This window comes from Streptopelia decaocto, assembly GCF_964273445.1.
Source record: "Streptopelia decaocto genome assembly, chromosome: 6".
NCBI classification, from domain to species: Eukaryota; Metazoa; Chordata; class Aves; order Columbiformes; family Columbidae; genus Streptopelia; species Streptopelia decaocto.
Window position 1 is genome coordinate 37,315,373 of NC_138660.1, and position 17,071 is coordinate 37,332,443.

Below are 17,071 nucleotides of genomic sequence, written 5' to 3' on the forward strand. Positions count from 1 at the left end.
TTCTATAGAGCTTCTCTACCCTTAAACTACTAATCGCATTTGCATAAAGACAGCATCCTTGCTGCTTTAAAAATAATCTGGTTTTAAATCCAAAGATATAATTCTGTTCTTAGAAGTCTCTGAGGGTAAACACTGCAGACAGGACAGCTGCTGTTTCATGACACCTAACAACAACGAACTAAAATGTGACAGCAGAAAGTCACTGTGAAAGGTTTCACATAAAAGAGTCATGTGTCTTCATGACTTTTAGATCAGTTTTGCTTCTTCTATAAGTAAAGAGAAAATTTTTACAGTGGCCAAGCCTGCAGTCTCAAGCTGAGATACGGCAGTCAAGGTGCATTATTTTTAATAGAAATATTGTCTGAAAGGCAACAAGGAACAAAGCTTTCCACCAGCTCCCTAACTTTTGTCTGCCATGAACATGAAAATGCATCAGCAGGAGCAGACTCTGGTAGTGCAAATAAATCCTATTTAAAACATAGTCAGTCCTGCTCTATCCAGGATTTAATCTTGGCCAGGCCATGATACTTGTGTCACTCTGCAAGCAAGCACAGCAAGACAAAATTTCAGTCACTGAAGCTGAAGCAGTGGGACTCCAAATCTGCAAAGGACCAGCTACGTTGAGACAGAAGAAAAGAGTTTCATACTCTCTTTTCAGAGCATTTAAGAACTGCTGAAGAAACAAAATCCCATTTCCATGCAAATATTCCTAGCAATAAAAACGTAAGAGGACAGAAAATATGATGCATGAACAACAAGAACCAGGTTTAATTGGAATATTTTTCAAAGTTCAGCATTTCCAACGGTATTAGCAGGTTTTTTGTATTTGGTAAATCCACAGAGAACACAAGCAGTATAAAAGGCTTTGTAGTGAAGTCTTCAAGAACATAGTTGGGTTTTCTGCTCTGTAGCCAGCATTCCCAGGAGGGACAAAACTCTTGACGGTTTAGCTAATAACAGTGAAGAAGCCCCTGGTCTATATAATAGAAATTTATATTAAAAATTAAGACTTAAATTTAAAAGTCTCAGATTAGAATTTCAGATAATGCTTCTCTGTGGCATCAAATAAAATGTAAAGTTATTTCTGGACTTACTGGCTTGCCAATAACATCAGCTGGCCTGGGTCAGAGATTTGGCTTGCATTACAATACGTATCAATATTTTATTAGCAGAAAGATGTTAGGTGTTTTACATTTCCTCAATTTTCACTTGATTTGGAAGCTATTAAATCTTGAAAGTTTCTGTACAAACAATTCTCATCCATTGTATTCTCTGCAGTGGTGTTACAGATCGTTATGATGAGGAACTTGATTTTTTTTTTGTTTGACTAAGCATTCAAAAATACCTACAGTACATTTTGGTATCTTGGGAGCTATATAAGCTTAGTAATTATGAAAAGTAAAATCTTAGCCACAGTGAAATCAAAGGATCCAAGATTTTCACCCACATTTTAACTCGTGGTACATATAAAGGGATTGTATGCATTCAACAGCCCATGTCACTGATCCTGAAGACAAAATCCGGGGGGGTACTCAAAACACAGATCTGTACATGTCCACACATATTTTAAGTAGTATTACAAAACAGCCTGAACTTCAGTGTTCAATTCTTCAGGTGCATATTTATTATGCAGTTCATAAATATGATTTAGAGTAGGACAGAGAAAGAAATAATCAGAGACTGATTTTGCCAATAATCACTGGATAATTTTCCTTTGATTGTTTTCCCTGTACATTTTTTCCCAATGTACATCATCTTAACAGAAACTGCAAAAGGTCAACTTGGCCTTTGTCCAGTGAGCAAATTGCTCTCTCTGGGCATTGAAATACTAATCACCTATCAATGTGCTAGGTGCTGGCTCTGTTATGGGTGTTTTTGGTGCTCTTTTGAAAACTATACCTTAATTCCAACATATTTGGAGGGAATAATGGGATGTTCCAGTGTGGGGAGGGATGACTCATTAACCTCTTTTCCAATCATTACTTTTGTAGCTACATCGATGAAGTCCACACCCAGAGTCTTCGACACAAAAGGGAAGGAGCGTGAAGCCCGCAAGTTGCACTCTATCACCTGACGGGATTAAAAAAGAGAAACACCGGGGTCAGGCACTCTGTGGTGAAGAAACAAATTGATTCATGTGTCTGGAAATCAGTCCTTACTCCTCCTGGCAGAGATGCTCTTCAGACTGCACAGAAATCATGTTCGATATGACAAACAGCAATGAGAGATGTGTAGTGGCCAGCTTGAGATACAAGGAGTCTGGTGTTCTGCAGCTGTTTCGTCTCTATTGTCTGAAAATTAGAACTTTGGAAAATGTGTTGTACTATACCCTAAGTTAATGTGCAAGAGGTGTGGAAACTTGGCATTAGGTACAATCTTTAGAAGCCCACTTTGTTCTTTTTCCATAGTAATAGCACTTTGTGAATGACTGGAATATCCTCATTGACTTTCCTCATCTATAGGCCAAAGTCATTCAGTGACCCAAGCAAGAAACAAAGAAGTTCTGTATCCTGCTGAGAAGCCACCAGGGAGAACAATAGTAAAAGAATTGCTGTAAGTGAGAATGAAGGGGAAGTGAAGGGGGATAAGAACAGGTAAGTTAAGACAGAATGGAACAGAGGTGCTATCTAGAGAAAAAGCAAGCACAGCTGAGGGAAAGCAAGGAAGGAAAAACTCCATTCTGTCCCTCTGTGCAGTTTCTGAATAACTACTTGTGAAACAGAAGAAAGGTGAAGAACGGTAAGTACATTTTTCTCAACTAATAGCCCAAATAGGATCATTCACCAATAATGCGTCTCTACTATATATGTCAGGTTTTCTTTCCATTCACCATTTCCTCAGTCATACTCTGCTCACATTCTTCTGACCTTCTTCCATTAGCAAAAGAAAGGCAGCTGCTAGCCATAAAGGGTCAGACATCTCCTGTACTTCTGTTACTGATAGCTACTATGACCACACTATTTAGGTAACCATCTTAATGGCTTATATTAAAGACTTAAACACTTAAACTGTCTTGCTTTCTTTCCAATGACTTGGAAGGCTTATTTTAATGATTGAAATAGCTAAAGATGAGCAAGGATATCAGAGATCTAAAAGCAAAGATATTCAGCTCATAGGATGAGGTGCAGGTCCCAGTGCTGTCCATCTAATTCAAAACTGATGATTTTGGGAGGAGAACAGTCCACAATGGAACAAAGCTATTGTTGAGAGACAACACAGCCAGGCTCACCCCACCCTCCGTGGCTGCACTGCATAGGGAGGGGAGGATGCTCCCTCCCACACAGCAGGGACAGCTGCATGACCAGGGTGGCACGGGTGACCCACACATTATCAGGCAAGGCAGGTTAGAAATGCACCGCGGCTACTGCCACCGAGTTTTCACAGCAGGGACTGCAGAAGCCACGCACCTCAGTACCCAGAGCAGAGCCTGAATTCCTCCAACAAAAGAGTTCTTACCAACACATCGTTGCCCCGCACCAAAAACTGAATGTTGAATGGACCAGTGATGGCAAAGGCCTTTGCAATCTTTTTTGTAGCAGCTTTTACCTACAAAAATACATAAATAAAAATGTGTGCATATATATAAATAAAACAAATAATTATATCCCATAAAATAGACAGCATCATGTCAATAAATCACCTCACATGTGGATTCCTTTAAACGTCCCATCTCTCTGCCCTAGCATATTTTTTGTCTACGCCCTCATTTTGGCAACAGCATTATCTCTCAGAAGCAAACATGTTTAATTTGCCTGGTAATGTAGAGTGCGAAGCGCCGTTTGAGGGTAGAAGTAAAAATGCGGCTTTGTATGTTTGAGAAAACAAGGGAAAGAGAGAGAAAGAGAGAATAAAAGCCTGTCCTGTCTGTAGCAATTGCTACACTGCACACTGGAGCCTCTATACGTTTCTTGGTGAAATAATGAATGTTTTGTCATTTGAGATTATCCACTTCATTTTACAAGTGTCCCAACAGGCTTTCACCAACATGCCTGTCCCACCACAAACCAGTGGGAGGTGTGTCAGTGGAAATACTCAGAAACAAATTGGGAGAAAACACTACAGTTGTATTTTTCTAAGTTTGTCAAGAAATCATGCGCCATTTCAGCACAAGGGTTTGAATGGTTTTGCTCCAGAGATTACTATTTTCAGAAACGAGGCTTTGGACCGTCCTGTAGAGTTGGAGCACAGACCACTGCATTACCGCTCTTGTTAGTTTCCAAGTAAATCCTTTCCTGGATCATATAATAGGAGACGGCACATTTCCTTTAGAAAACACATTTTGACAATTAACTCTGTATCACTAGGTTTGTTCTTGAAAGGGAAAAACGTCAAGTTTAGGTGAGGTTTGTTCATCCTGATAACCTTTCCAGAAAAGGGTGGAAGCTAGAAAGTCATACACCTGATGTAATCATTTAAGGATTGTAAGAGAAGAGGAAGTGGAAAGTAAACCATACATATGGATCGGACACTCCTCTGCTGCTATGGAAGCTGGTCCTAAAGCAATGAAATAAAAAAAAAAATCCAGTGGGTCTGAAAGTCCGTATATCTATTGCTTAAATTAATGGGATACATATCCTATGTATAGGATAGCTAACCACAGGGGACACAATGACATCCTACACTTGCACATTTCATACTGGCCTATAAAAAACATTAGTGATTTGATTTCTCCATTGGTGATGGAGTTCTCCCAAGCAAAAGGGGAAAGTGGATGCAAACTCTTCTTTTCTTTTCTCTTATCAGTGCTAGTGCAACACCTACCTTCTCCAAGGCCCCTTGGCTAATAGTCTGTGTGGGTAACATGAGGGTGGCGTCTCCAGAGTGAACGCCTGCATCCTCCACGTGCTCTGAAATAGCATGTGAGATCACCTGCAGACAGCAACAAGAGAGCAGTTGGTCACCGCACCCTCTCTCATGAACTGTCTCCCATCTCCATGCCCTCTGCTAAGTACAGCCCAGACAGTCTCCTGAACAGAGATGTATCCAAAAGACAATACAGATGGGAAAAAAAAGGGAATCATGCAAGATATTGGGGAGAACAGGCCTGGAACAGACACAAGGCATATGAACAAGGGGTTCATGTTAGTGTCTTCCATATTGCAGTAAAGCAAACTGAAAACATAATGAAAACCTACGACAGTCTGGAGATCCTGAGGCAACCTCCTTCTCTCCAACACATATTGACTCAGAAGATAAAAGCTAGTTAGGCTTTAAACCAGCTCTCTAACTTCTGCTTGCCATGAACACAAAAGAGTTGTCATTCCCCAGGAGAAACAAATACAGCCTAACACAACCATTCGTACATTATTTTTTTTTCCCCACTCTTTTGTGGTGTTTTAGTCATGCAGAAAAGTGAGCAGAGGAAATTGAGGCCTAAGGATTTAAACTGCATAAATTGCATCAAGGTGCACTGCTTCAATACCAAAAAAGTCATCTTTTCTGTTGGTTAAAAATGAAGACTGAAAACAGAATACTTCCGTTAAATAAGAAGCTTGTGATTTTTTTTGGTAAGAGCTGTCTTTGATTAGTAATGAAATGCAAAGTGAAGTTGTAATAATAAAACAACTGTGGTAATATTGTAACACATGCTGATACAATTGTGATGAAAGTCATTTTTGAAGCCAGTGATTTGCGTACCCAGTAAAAAATCATATTCTAATTCACATGGTTAAACAATGCTTAAAAAAAAGAACTATTTAGATATATACAATAAGGTAGGTTGAGCTTTGCAAGTATGATGTTTTTGAACCGAAGATGAGCTCATCTTTCTTGTTTCTTTACTCGTCTCTGCATGAAATTATGGCTGTATAGTAAATCATTCAAAGCACACATTTTTGTAAATGTCCAATTCTAGAGGGAAAAAATAGTTTAATATTAAAGAAAAGCAAAGTTCTTACACTTCCTGCCTTGGCTACAGCATCCATTTCCACCTCACGGGCACCTTCCATAAATTTAGTAAGTACCACAGGATGATCCTGTCACCAAGACAAGAAGAAAGAATAAAGTTTTTATTTGAGAATATTTGGGGAACATCCAAGCGCTCCACTATTCATCACTGGAAAAGCTTTGGAAGCAGAATCTCACAAGACCAATCTATTAATAGCCTTATTTCCACAGATGAGTGAACTTTGCAAAGAAATAATAGCAGGAAACCTGGCATGATTTCCCTAAAGCCACTGATGCATCAGTTTGAGTCCTCTCTAATGTCACCATGACGGGGAAATCTGCAGCAAAACCACAAAGGCCTTTTAGGTGAGACCATGGTAGAAAGATGATCCACGATCCAGTGACCTCTGCTCCTGTCTCCTAAAGATGCTCCTTACCTCCAAGATCTTCAATTCTTCCTTCTCGAGCCTCCCAGTCAGCTCACTGGTGACTTACCTCAAGGAGTTGATTCTTGGCATACTTGATGACTTTGTACAGTGGCCATTTGCTCTTTTTAAAAGTAATATATTTTAGGCAACAGATCCATCACTTTTTCATTTCTCTGCCTCGTCTCCTAAGTCTCCCAAGGGAGAAGTTGCCACTAATTATAGCTGGCCAGGAACAACCTGTCCTCGACCCCCAGTACATTCATTGGAATACATGGTTTTCCTTCCTCTTCTTCCTGCTTGTTTCCGGGATGCTAGCACACATTTCCCACTCTTCTTCCAGCCACCTGCTCCAACAGACAGTTAAAAATCTAATCCATGTTCTTCCAGCCCAGCTTTATGTCTCAACATTTTACCTGTCCCATCCACTATTAACTGCCTGTTATTTATTAGAGAATAAAATGGAATAAATGACAGTCTGTGTGTGCTCAAAAGGTTCCTCTTGAAAAAATATAAAGCAACTTCAAAAGTTACCAGACACAATTTCTTACATTTATCAGTGCAAGGGTAAATTCACAGGCAAGGACAATGTCACAGCATACACTGTTTCATAAATTTAGTGGCTTCTGTCCTGTAACTTTGTCTTGCTGCAGTTTTTCACCACAAGATTTTATATGTGCATACAACCTTGTTTACTCCAATCTGTCTCAACCCGCACAAGAAGTTTTGAATGCTACTGACAACATAAATGCTATAATGACACAAGACCATAACAGCAAAGTAGCTAAAACAACAGAACAATGCTGGTCAGGCACCCTATCTGCAGATACTCTGTTCGGTGTAGAATTAGGAAAGGCTTTGTAACCAGAAAAAAAAAAAAAAATGAAGTGTGTGTCCCACAAAAATGCTCATATTCAGTTGTATGCTCACAGCTAATACTGCTGGCCTCTGTGGAAGTATACACAGGCCACAATGCCTTGATAAGGCTAAAAATCCCTCCCTAATTTAGGAGCAGAATACAGTAATTTTGTTCTAGTTTGTTTTCTGCTAACTTAGCTCCAACTATACTATGGCTTTTGTCAATATGAAAATACGGGATGAAGAAAGAAGTCTTCCCTTAGCAGTTTGACTCCACTAGAAAAAAAATGTAGCACGTAAATCTAGTGTAAATCTCTGCAGGATCAGGGCCAGAGCACCCAAAGACTCATGGCATGCAACTGGTCACATTTGCAGCAAGTGTCAGTTCCTTACTTGTGTAGCAGAACTGGACATCATAAGGATCCCATGGGAAACATCCACTTTTTCCCCTAGGAATACATCACATATTGCTAGGACTCTATAAGTTCAGGTCCCAGCAGGGCATCCTCTGCGAGGGGTGAGATCTCTCAGCAATGAAGTACAACCTCGCTCAACTCAAGTCAATCAAGCTGGGACAAGTTAAGCTGAACAAGGGTCACTTTCCTAAGCTTCAGCCTCCCACAGGGCACCCACTGCCACCATAAAGCCATCCAGCAGAAAAAGTGACCTGTCCCTCTGAATGTGGCTTAAGGCTGCTGCCTTGTCTGTTTCTGTGAGCGTGGGGGGAAACACAAAGCAGGGTACTCAAGATGAAGTACAGAGAGAAGCCAGGTGTTCTGGGAGGCTGAGCATTGCTGACAATCTGGTTTCTACCACGGATTGACCTCTAGTCTTCTGAGGATTAGTTATATAATTTCTTCTGATGGAAGTAACAGTGGCACTCTCCTGCTTTCAAAAAACCCTTTAAATTTGTTCCAAGATGATAATAACTGGTCTGCTTGCTTCCACACTAACCTGTCCTTCAGGATACTATTACCTTGCAAAGTCTCTCTATTTCATTGCATCTCTTCTTGCTGAAATGCTAAACTTCCACCACTTGCCTCATACACTTCAAAAACTACACGGTTTTGTTATTGTTTAAGGTTTAACCACTTAAGAAATCCCCTGAGTAAGCAGTAATGTGTCTGGCTTCCATAGCCAGTCGTGTTTTCAGAGAGTTCCTCTTTGACTTATTTTTAACTCCAAGATTCCTATGACAGTATATGACAGTAGTGGTTATGGTGCTGCAGGACTGTTCTGGAGAGTGATCACCCAAAAAAAAAAAAAAAAAAAGGTGGGAAAACCCTAAGAAAATAGACCAAAAGGCAAGGCCAAACTCAGAGACTGATGAAACGTCAGACTTCAAATTCTGTATGTTCTTCATTCAACTTTGATCATTTAACTTTTTCCTCCTCCAATATTCTCATTTCTCCAAACATCCCTTGTACAATAACAGTGATAGAAGGCATAGAGGAAATTCAGGCTTTGAGTTGATGTTCTGAAGCATTCATATCTTTGGGCAATTGCTCAGATTTTTCTAAAGTACTAGACCAAATCCTTCCCTTTGCTAGAAAAAAAGACACTTTAAATTTTTTTTCAAATTAGCTTTTGAAAAACATTCAGAAAGGAAACCAGAGCTTTCATCTTCTGCATTACATACTCTGCAGATCAATAATCCCACTGGATTAACAGTAAGCAGGCAGCAGCCTTGCTTTTGTATCAGAGGAAAATGGAACTCAGTACGTGATTCGTAGTGTTAAATGTCATAGCAAAATCTTGCAAATATTCCTGCATCTAAAAGAGTTAAAAAAAAAAAAACAAAGTCATTGGTGAGAGAGAAGATACCAAGATGAAGTTTAAATTTGTTCAAAGATGACAGGCAAAACAGTTCAGAAACTGAGTGAAAGATGCTATCAGTTCTATGCTAGATGGTACAACCTGCTACTAGCAAGCTTGGATGGTGTAGGAAAGGTCCCAGCCTGCTACGCTACACCTGTTTGTATAATTGATAGGTCAGAAATGGATGCCTGGGTACAGGAGCTTACTGCGGGCCCCGCTCCTTCCAGATATTCCAATGGTTTCAGTAAAGGTGCTTGCACATGTTCCCATGGTCTGCCCATTAGAGAACAAACTGAGGGGTCAAACTCTAATTTCACTGGCTCCTCTCCAAACAAGGAAGAGAAAGAGCAAGGAAGATGCAATACAGAAACAAAAGGATGGAAAACACAGTAGAGGTGAAACAAATACAGCAAACACAAAAAGAAAAAGCAATAGCAGAATGAAGACTGTTACCTGAGAGACTCTGGTGGCTTCTGCTAAGAACTTCTTCATTTCCTCTTCAGTGAATGCTACATTCATGGCAGACCCACTGTGAGAATGAAAAAGAAAACAGGTCAGCTCCTCTCGTGACTTCAAGGGAGGTATCAGTGTGTTAGACACCACAGCACAGGGTTGCCATCCACCTTTGTATGACAGACTAGCCAAGCAAAGTCCTGACTCAAGCCACTCACTCCACTCTCGGCTGAAAGAAAGGCAGAGCCAGTGCCCCATGAACCTCCATTATACTTCCCAGAGAAGACAGATGACCTCTAGAACCATAACAAAGAATCAAAACAAGAATTGTGGTTGTGTAGCCTTAGCACTGCTGCCAAAACCCCTTTCTGACACTTTACAGCTCCCCTAAGCTGGAAGAGATGCCTGTTCAGCCAGCTAGCTCACCTAAGGACCCAGACTTTCCCCATATGTGCAGGTTAGCTGTGAGCTCAGGACAAAACAGATGCTTTGCTCACTGTAGCCCAATTGGTCATCAGTGACAGATGAAGTGAGGAATGCACAGGCCACTGGTGATGGTTGTGAAAGAGTAAATGCAGATGAAAGTGGGCTGTAAAGCTACTTTGAAACGTAGCTGTTAGTATCTGAGAGGGGGATCTGAGAGAACATGGGTGAACTGTCAGCGATTCAGGCCCCTTTTAAGCACAAGAATCTTTTAAAAAAAAAGATGTTACATTGGTCATTTCTACCACTGGTGCTTAGCTTCCCCTTTGCTTTGGTGGGCAAGCCCACAGAGGCTGTGGGGAAAAGTGGAGAAAGAATTTACCCCATAAAAATCAGTCACTTTAGCCTAAGACAAATAGACACAAGTACCTAGGTGGTTATACTTACCGACTACCTCTTCAGCTGATGTAAATTAATAGAGTTCAATTAAATCCATGGGCCTGTGTCAGTAGCACCACTGAGGATGTAAGTAGGCACCCACAGTACATAACTAGTGAGGAAACGCATTTAATTTTCAAAGGCAACTAGCAAATATTAAAGGCCACATCTGTTCAAAGGATGAAGAAGTCTAGCTGTGGACCTGCTGCTGTTGTCCAAATAGAGGCCAGACAGTGTGCTGTGCCAGGGCTTTTCACTTTGTTTCCTCAAGTCTGACATTCTGCAGTTTCATCTTTCTCTCTGAAGTCCCCTTAAACTGTCCAAGCACCCTTTAGCAAATACCTACATGGAAATAGCCTACACTGAATTTAATATGGATGGAAACAAGAGGCTAAAAGTGTTCCCTAAAAACCTGGAGAATGACCTCAGAATCAGTTTCTAATTTATCCTCCTGATCCGAGTCCTGGTTTTTAACTTTGTTTTATAACCCCACTGCACGATTCAGAGATTGGGTAGAAAAGTCACATTCAGCAGTCACTTTTGAAGGATATTTCCTTGAGGGTTGAACATACAACAAATCCTTCTCCTTTTCTTCTTTTTAAATAATTTTTTTTTCTCCCCTGAAAATGGATACTGTGCCTCTTCATTTTGGTATTTGTCTCTTTTTCATATGAAAAGCATCCTGTCTTAAATTTCTTTTCACTTGTAAATTGTGCCCAAAGTGCCTCTCCGTGCCTAGTCATACAGCTATGAAGAAACTCCTTGCTGTGTGTATGCACTGGTGTAACTTCTTCAAGAATTCTAGCTGTTGGACATCTGTGGCTCTGCACAATGTCTATTTAAAGAGGAGCAGCTGCCACAGTGCAGGGACATAAAACATGCCTGCAAGCAGAGAAGCTTAGCAAATAAGCTGAATTCAAAAGGTGCGCTGCTGTTTTCTGAAAACAGATGCCAACCCCAATAAATGGTCTCAGCATGTTCCCTGTTTTTCTTCCTAGTGACAAACAATCTTCTGGCTTAATTGTACAAGTGGTCGTCTCAGGAATCTTAAGGAATATTGCAGATGGTCCATGTTTTTGGCCTTGAGAGATGAAAAAGGTAATGCAGCTAAACAGATACTGGCATGATTATGTTCTACCTTTGATCTCTGCCTGATGGACATAAGGGATCCATTGGCTTCCTTTATTGGCTTGAGTGGTTGTCCCACCTGTTAAGAAGGGCAACTTTATGCCACATGCACCTAGCGTAATGTTTTCCACACTCTCCCTTGTCTCAAAAAGGCTTTTGTAGTTCATAGCCCCAACTTGATGAGCTCTGATGGCTGAGCCTTACCTCAGAACATAGGAAGGCCTCAGCAAACATGGGTAACTCACGGAGCTTGCAAATTCAACTGCATCTCTCTAAAGAAAGGGAGGAAGAACATTCTGTGAACACAAAAATATTTTGAAGTCATACCAAAATTTCAACTCTAATTGCATTTGCACTTTACTAGCCACTAAGACTGGAGGAGAGGGAAGTCAGGTACTACAGCCTGGACTGAACATAATATATTACTTCACTGTTCCAGAGCTGTCATCTTGAGACCTTCCCTGTCCATAGAGCTTCACCAGGAAAAAAGAGCAGTGTCAACACATCGTTATTCCTTTGCAATCTCTATCTGCTAGAATAGCTTAAGGTCAGCAAGACAAACTAGATTAGCCTGTCAGTAATGCTAATTTCTGCTGGGTATATACCCCATGTTGTGTAAAGGTGATTTAAAGATACTTCCCTTCCAGATTCCACCCCTCTCTCAGTGATGCTATAGCATCACTTTACAGGTATCAAAAAGTTTTTCACCATCAGCAATAAAAAACTGTCAAATGTCTTTGGAATCTTGAAATGTATCAGCAAGTGAGTCCCCCCCAAGCAGATCCTCATAACAATTCCCAGCCACTTCATCATTTCCCAGATGCACATCCCAACTTACCAGTGTGCTGACTGCCTTCCAGGGAGCCTGGGCCACACGCAGCTCATCCAGAACAGCTGAGAACATGGAGCGATCTTCTGCTCGGTCAATCTGCAAAGGACTTGTGCCAAGGATCTTCACTCCACTGTGGTGCAGTGGCACTGCCAAGTTATTGGGAATCTGCCCACCTACAGAAATAATGCAACCGCTGCATCCCTGTTGGCAGAGAGAAAGGAGCGCAGTCATATCCAAGTCAGCTTACCGTTAAGAGGTGTGATAATTAGGAATCCAATATTTAGATTGCATCACTTTTCAGGTTGCTGTGAGCAAAGGCAGATCATAATTGTGCTGATCCAGAGGCACCCAGGCTCCAAAGTGTGATTCAGACATGTAGCCTCTCTAAAGCAGCAATATCCTCCTTGATGTCACTCAGACAAAAGTAACTTAAGATAAAATTCCCCCAGGAAACCAAAGAAATCTGCAGTGTTCACATCTTTTGACATGAAGCCAAGATTTTATAACTTCCGCTAAAACCAGAGACTATTACCTTGTTTTCATGTCATGTTTAGGTGCTTCTGCTTTCCCAGTGATGACAAGTACTGAGCTGACACACAGTCCTGTGTTTTGCAGAGGAAGGGTGCTGCGCTATGGAAAACCTCATGCCTCAAAATGAAACTCAAAACTCCATTCAGTAGGGTCAGGTCTCCCTCCTGTGCTCTCCTACACATGTGGACATGGGCACCATCACTCCTGCCCCCCTGCTACAACCTTTGGATGTGGTAGCATGAACAAACAAGATGTTCTAGGTCCTCTTCCTTTCTCGGTCCAGCTCTTCTGAGAAAACAGCCTCTCCCATGCTATTTGCTAGGCAAACAACCTTTCCTACCCCAGAAGCCAGTCTTTAAGGTGCATTTATGGCTGACCTTTTGCTGGTCTGTACAAAGCAAAGGGCAGTCTAGATCAACAGAGCCCAGTCCATCACACAGCCTGTGGCAGTGAATCACTCTGGATACACCTGGCCCTTTATTTTAACTCATCCTTGTTACTCCTGACTAGCTCCTCAGTTCTGGTAGCACCTTTGATACCAACAAGTATTTCAGCCAAACTGTGACATGTGCTCCTTTCTACGCAGGTTATTTGCAAGCACTTCAGTTCTGGAAGTGGAGAGGCAGGGGAGGTGGCCTCCGGCCGCAATGGCACATCTCATGCCTGTCACTGGGCAACCAAAACATTTTAAGTGAGGAAACAATGAACAGCAAATAACAAGAGACAGGTGAGCTCACTTGCAAACACACATCCTTCTTCAGCTGCAAATATGGGCTTTTTTTTTTTTTTACACAGAACCCCTAATGCTTTCAAGTATAATCTAGTCTGGTGTGACAATTTTCAACAGTAAAAAAAGGCCGTAGAGTACCTGCAACAATTATGAGCACATGAATTATGTTTAGATTGTGTAATAATTGAGTGTAATTAAATAATGGGCACTTCACTTCCAAATTAAAGCTGGTGAAACTTTGCCCGAAGGAGAATCAGGCACATGGTACAGCTGCAGTGAAGGGCTCTACCGAATCACATGCGTTTTACACAGTTTTACGCACCACTAACAAATGAGAAACATAAATCAAGTGATCCATGGTTTGGTTCTATCTTTTAGAGTATCGGTGTTCTTTTAATTAGCAAGTGTGTTTTTCCTGAGGAAGGTTAGACCCGCTGGCCTTCCTGGAAGGGGAACTTCTTAATGAGGGATGTAAAGGGATTTATAGTGGCAGATCTATAAGCTGACGGCAGGATGGACTAGAAATGACTGAGAAAAAACAGATGATAAATGCTAGTACAAACCCTGCTCAACATTAAGGTGGATAATTTCCTACCATAATAAAAATCCACTAAAAAGGCATTTAAGCAGCAGTTATTATCCCAAGGTCTACAAGATTATTATTTACTTAACACGCGAATATACAGTGCTGGAGATAATTTTTTTTTTCACCATGCAGTCACTTATGGGATGACATATTGCTGCCAGCCAACAGCAACCATCTGAAAGAGCTTAAGACAGGGAGTGAAAAAACCCTCATTAGGAGAGGGTGGACCAAGAACAGAGGCTGCTCTGTGCCCACATGGGGTTGTCTAATGACATCAGAGCTCACCATCCCCAGCTCAGAAGAAAAATCTGTTCCTTACTGCTTCCAGACCCATGCAAAATACAGTACTTATTTCTAGTCCCTGGGGCCCTTATCATCCCACATGGATGAGACCCAGACACTGAGTGAATAAGCAAACCTCTTCTTGCAGCTTGGAATGGTTCCTGCTTGATAACAAGTCAATCTAGCTTTGCTGCCAAGGTCAACCAATGTCTTAATCTATCCTCAACACATCCAAAAGGGGAATGTCCCAGCTAACAACTTCTTTTCAGCTGCTGCTTATTTCTTGCTTTAAAAAGAATCCTACTCACGGAGCCTCTAAAACACAAATACTGCCTACATCAAAGCTGGAACAGCATTAGGGACTCCGGCCCCAAGGGGACAGAGGAGATGGCTTATTGAAGCAGATAGCAAAGAATCATATAATCATTTTCACTCAGAAAGAACCATAAATCGAGACCCAGCAGCTGCTTACTTCTTCGTTTAAACACCTGCTGTTATTTCCCGAAGCCTGCTCTCACCCAAGGAGCAGCCCCCTGTCCTGCTGGGGAGCAGAACTGCTCTGCTGAAAAACGTGGGCAGGCAGACATGGAACCCATTGCATATCACTTTATCATCAGCCGTATTTTAATTATAAAGAAAATTAATAACATCCTTGCCATTAGATACCGTTAAAACGTATGCCACACATAATCCACTGAAAGAAGACTAGAGAGAATTATTTTCTCCTTTATAAGAAAAATCACTCTCTTTATTATTACCTTGCTTTTATGCCATTAGCAAGAGTCAGGTTTTCTTTTTCCCCGAGTTTGAAAACAAATTAGACCATTAAAATTGTACCTAAGAGCCTCTTTTAGTTTTATTAATTGTTTCAGAATGATCCTAGAAACTGAAAAAGAATCAAAAGAGGCCCTCTAGCAGATAGATATTAAAAGAAAAAGGCAACGTCTTCTCTGGAAACAAAAAGACAATAAATCTGAGGGAAGGGATTTTTTTTTTTTTTTTTTTTTTTAAATTTTTGTCCTCATAGACTACCAACTAACTTTATACATTCAACATAAATTAAATTTCTCTCCAAAGCACGGCTGTGTTGTGTAGAGCTCAGTCTCCGGTGAGTTAGAGGAGCTGTGAATGTTGACTGGAGATGTAAACGGGGACGGGAGGTACAGAGAGCAGAGGGACAGCTGAGTACGTCCCTGGGACAGGACTGTGTGAGTGGCTCTTGGTGGGCAGGTTCCAACCTCCTCAGCCTTGGTAACCTTGCATCTCAATGCAGCCTATTTTGACTGATCAGAAAAATCAGGACAAGTCAGTGCACCTATTTATTTGAGCTTAGTAGTTTCCCAAGGTTTGCTTCCAATCCTAACAACATTTAGGGAGTTGACATGTCATCTCTGCTGAGGGCAAAGAATTGTGTCCATGGTTTGCTGATGGTTTTACATACCGTTTGCCAGTACTTTTCAGAGTACTTGCCACTGTTCATTGGGATACTAGAGGAGGCTAATGAGCAGGAGAGCTTAAAAGTTCAGTCTGACACCATGGCACTATTCATGCTTTGCATGTGAAACTGGAAGAGATGGTTATCTGCGGAATTGGTGAGGGAACCCAGAATCAGATCCTGAATTTTTAACTTGATCATTTCCTTAGTGACTGGCTTCCAACTGCATCTGCCCGAGGAAGTTTTCTGTTAACGGGATATTAGCATTTGGCTCACTCATTCAAAAAAAAATATACATATAGCAAATAATATATTTTAGACTACACCCTGCTGGAGGTCTAGAGTCTGTCCCCAGGTCTGTCTACATCCTTCTGCATGATTCTGTGCAGCCTTTCTACTTCTCAGAGACTCAGTTTCCCTACTTGCAAATGAGGCATAATGATACCATTCCCTTTTGTCACTACTAAAGAAAAGTATTCTAAAACAGCTGAGTATTTATTATGCATCTTGGGGTGCTTAGGCTCAGACCCTGATGGCTTTAACACCTCAAGAGCAAACATCAAATTGGTTGTTTTCATACTCCAGCCAGAGCAGCAGAACCCTCTGCAGACTCCCAGCATGTCTCTTCTCCCCCTTTTTATTCCTGCCGCCTCAGCTCCTGCTGCCTCCTTTCCTGCCCTCTCTCAATCACTTTTTTGGTTTACTTCACAAGGAGGACAGGCTAAAAACACACCCAGAAGCACGAGCACAGTCCAGCTGAGCCAAAGAAACTGCCACCAGAGTGTCCTTCCCCTTCAGCTCTGGGTACCACAGGATGCTGATATTAATATTAAACCTCAAGATCTGCAACACCTCCCATCAAACTCACCAAGCCTCGCTATGACAAGCAGGATGATGAAAGTTTCAATAAGCACGCATTATGCTTTTCACATATTTTTCTTACCCAACTTGGTAATTACTAGCGCTACATGTTTAAATGAGTAGTTGCTCCCTCATCACCTACTCTACCTTCTCTTTGATCCCGCAGTAATTAGATGTTGTGTTCCATCAGTGTTATTTGTCTGACAAACTGTCACACCAGTTTCCTTCATGGCCCCAGTTCAGAAGTTCAGTTCTGCTTAAGTAAACAGGAGTTCAATGCTTATAGACCTGAGCCTCATGGATAATCCTAAAGCATTCAAAAATCAGCCCTTAAGACTCCAGAGCCTCCAGAGTCTTTTGGCCTGCACTAAGTCTATGTTTTCCA

General features: G+C 41.3%; 1 protein-coding gene across 1 annotated transcript in view; it reads right to left on the reverse strand.

The window, feature by feature from the left end:
• CPS1 (carbamoyl-phosphate synthase 1) overlaps positions 1-17,071 on the reverse strand; it is a gene marked incomplete at its 5' end in the record, with an annotated part of 91,481 nt that overhangs the window by 12,004 nt on the left and 62,406 nt on the right. Inside the window, 7 exons of the mRNA XM_082055910.1 lie at positions 1,900-2,070; positions 3,457-3,546; positions 4,762-4,869; positions 5,898-5,975; positions 9,441-9,516; positions 11,634-11,701; positions 12,268-12,462. Coding sequence (XP_081912036.1) covers positions 1,900-2,070; positions 3,457-3,546; positions 4,762-4,869; positions 5,898-5,975; positions 9,441-9,516; positions 11,634-11,701; positions 12,268-12,462 — 786 coding nt within the window. The remainder of the gene's footprint in view (positions 1-1,899; positions 2,071-3,456; positions 3,547-4,761; positions 4,870-5,897; positions 5,976-9,440; positions 9,517-11,633; positions 11,702-12,267; positions 12,463-17,071) is intronic.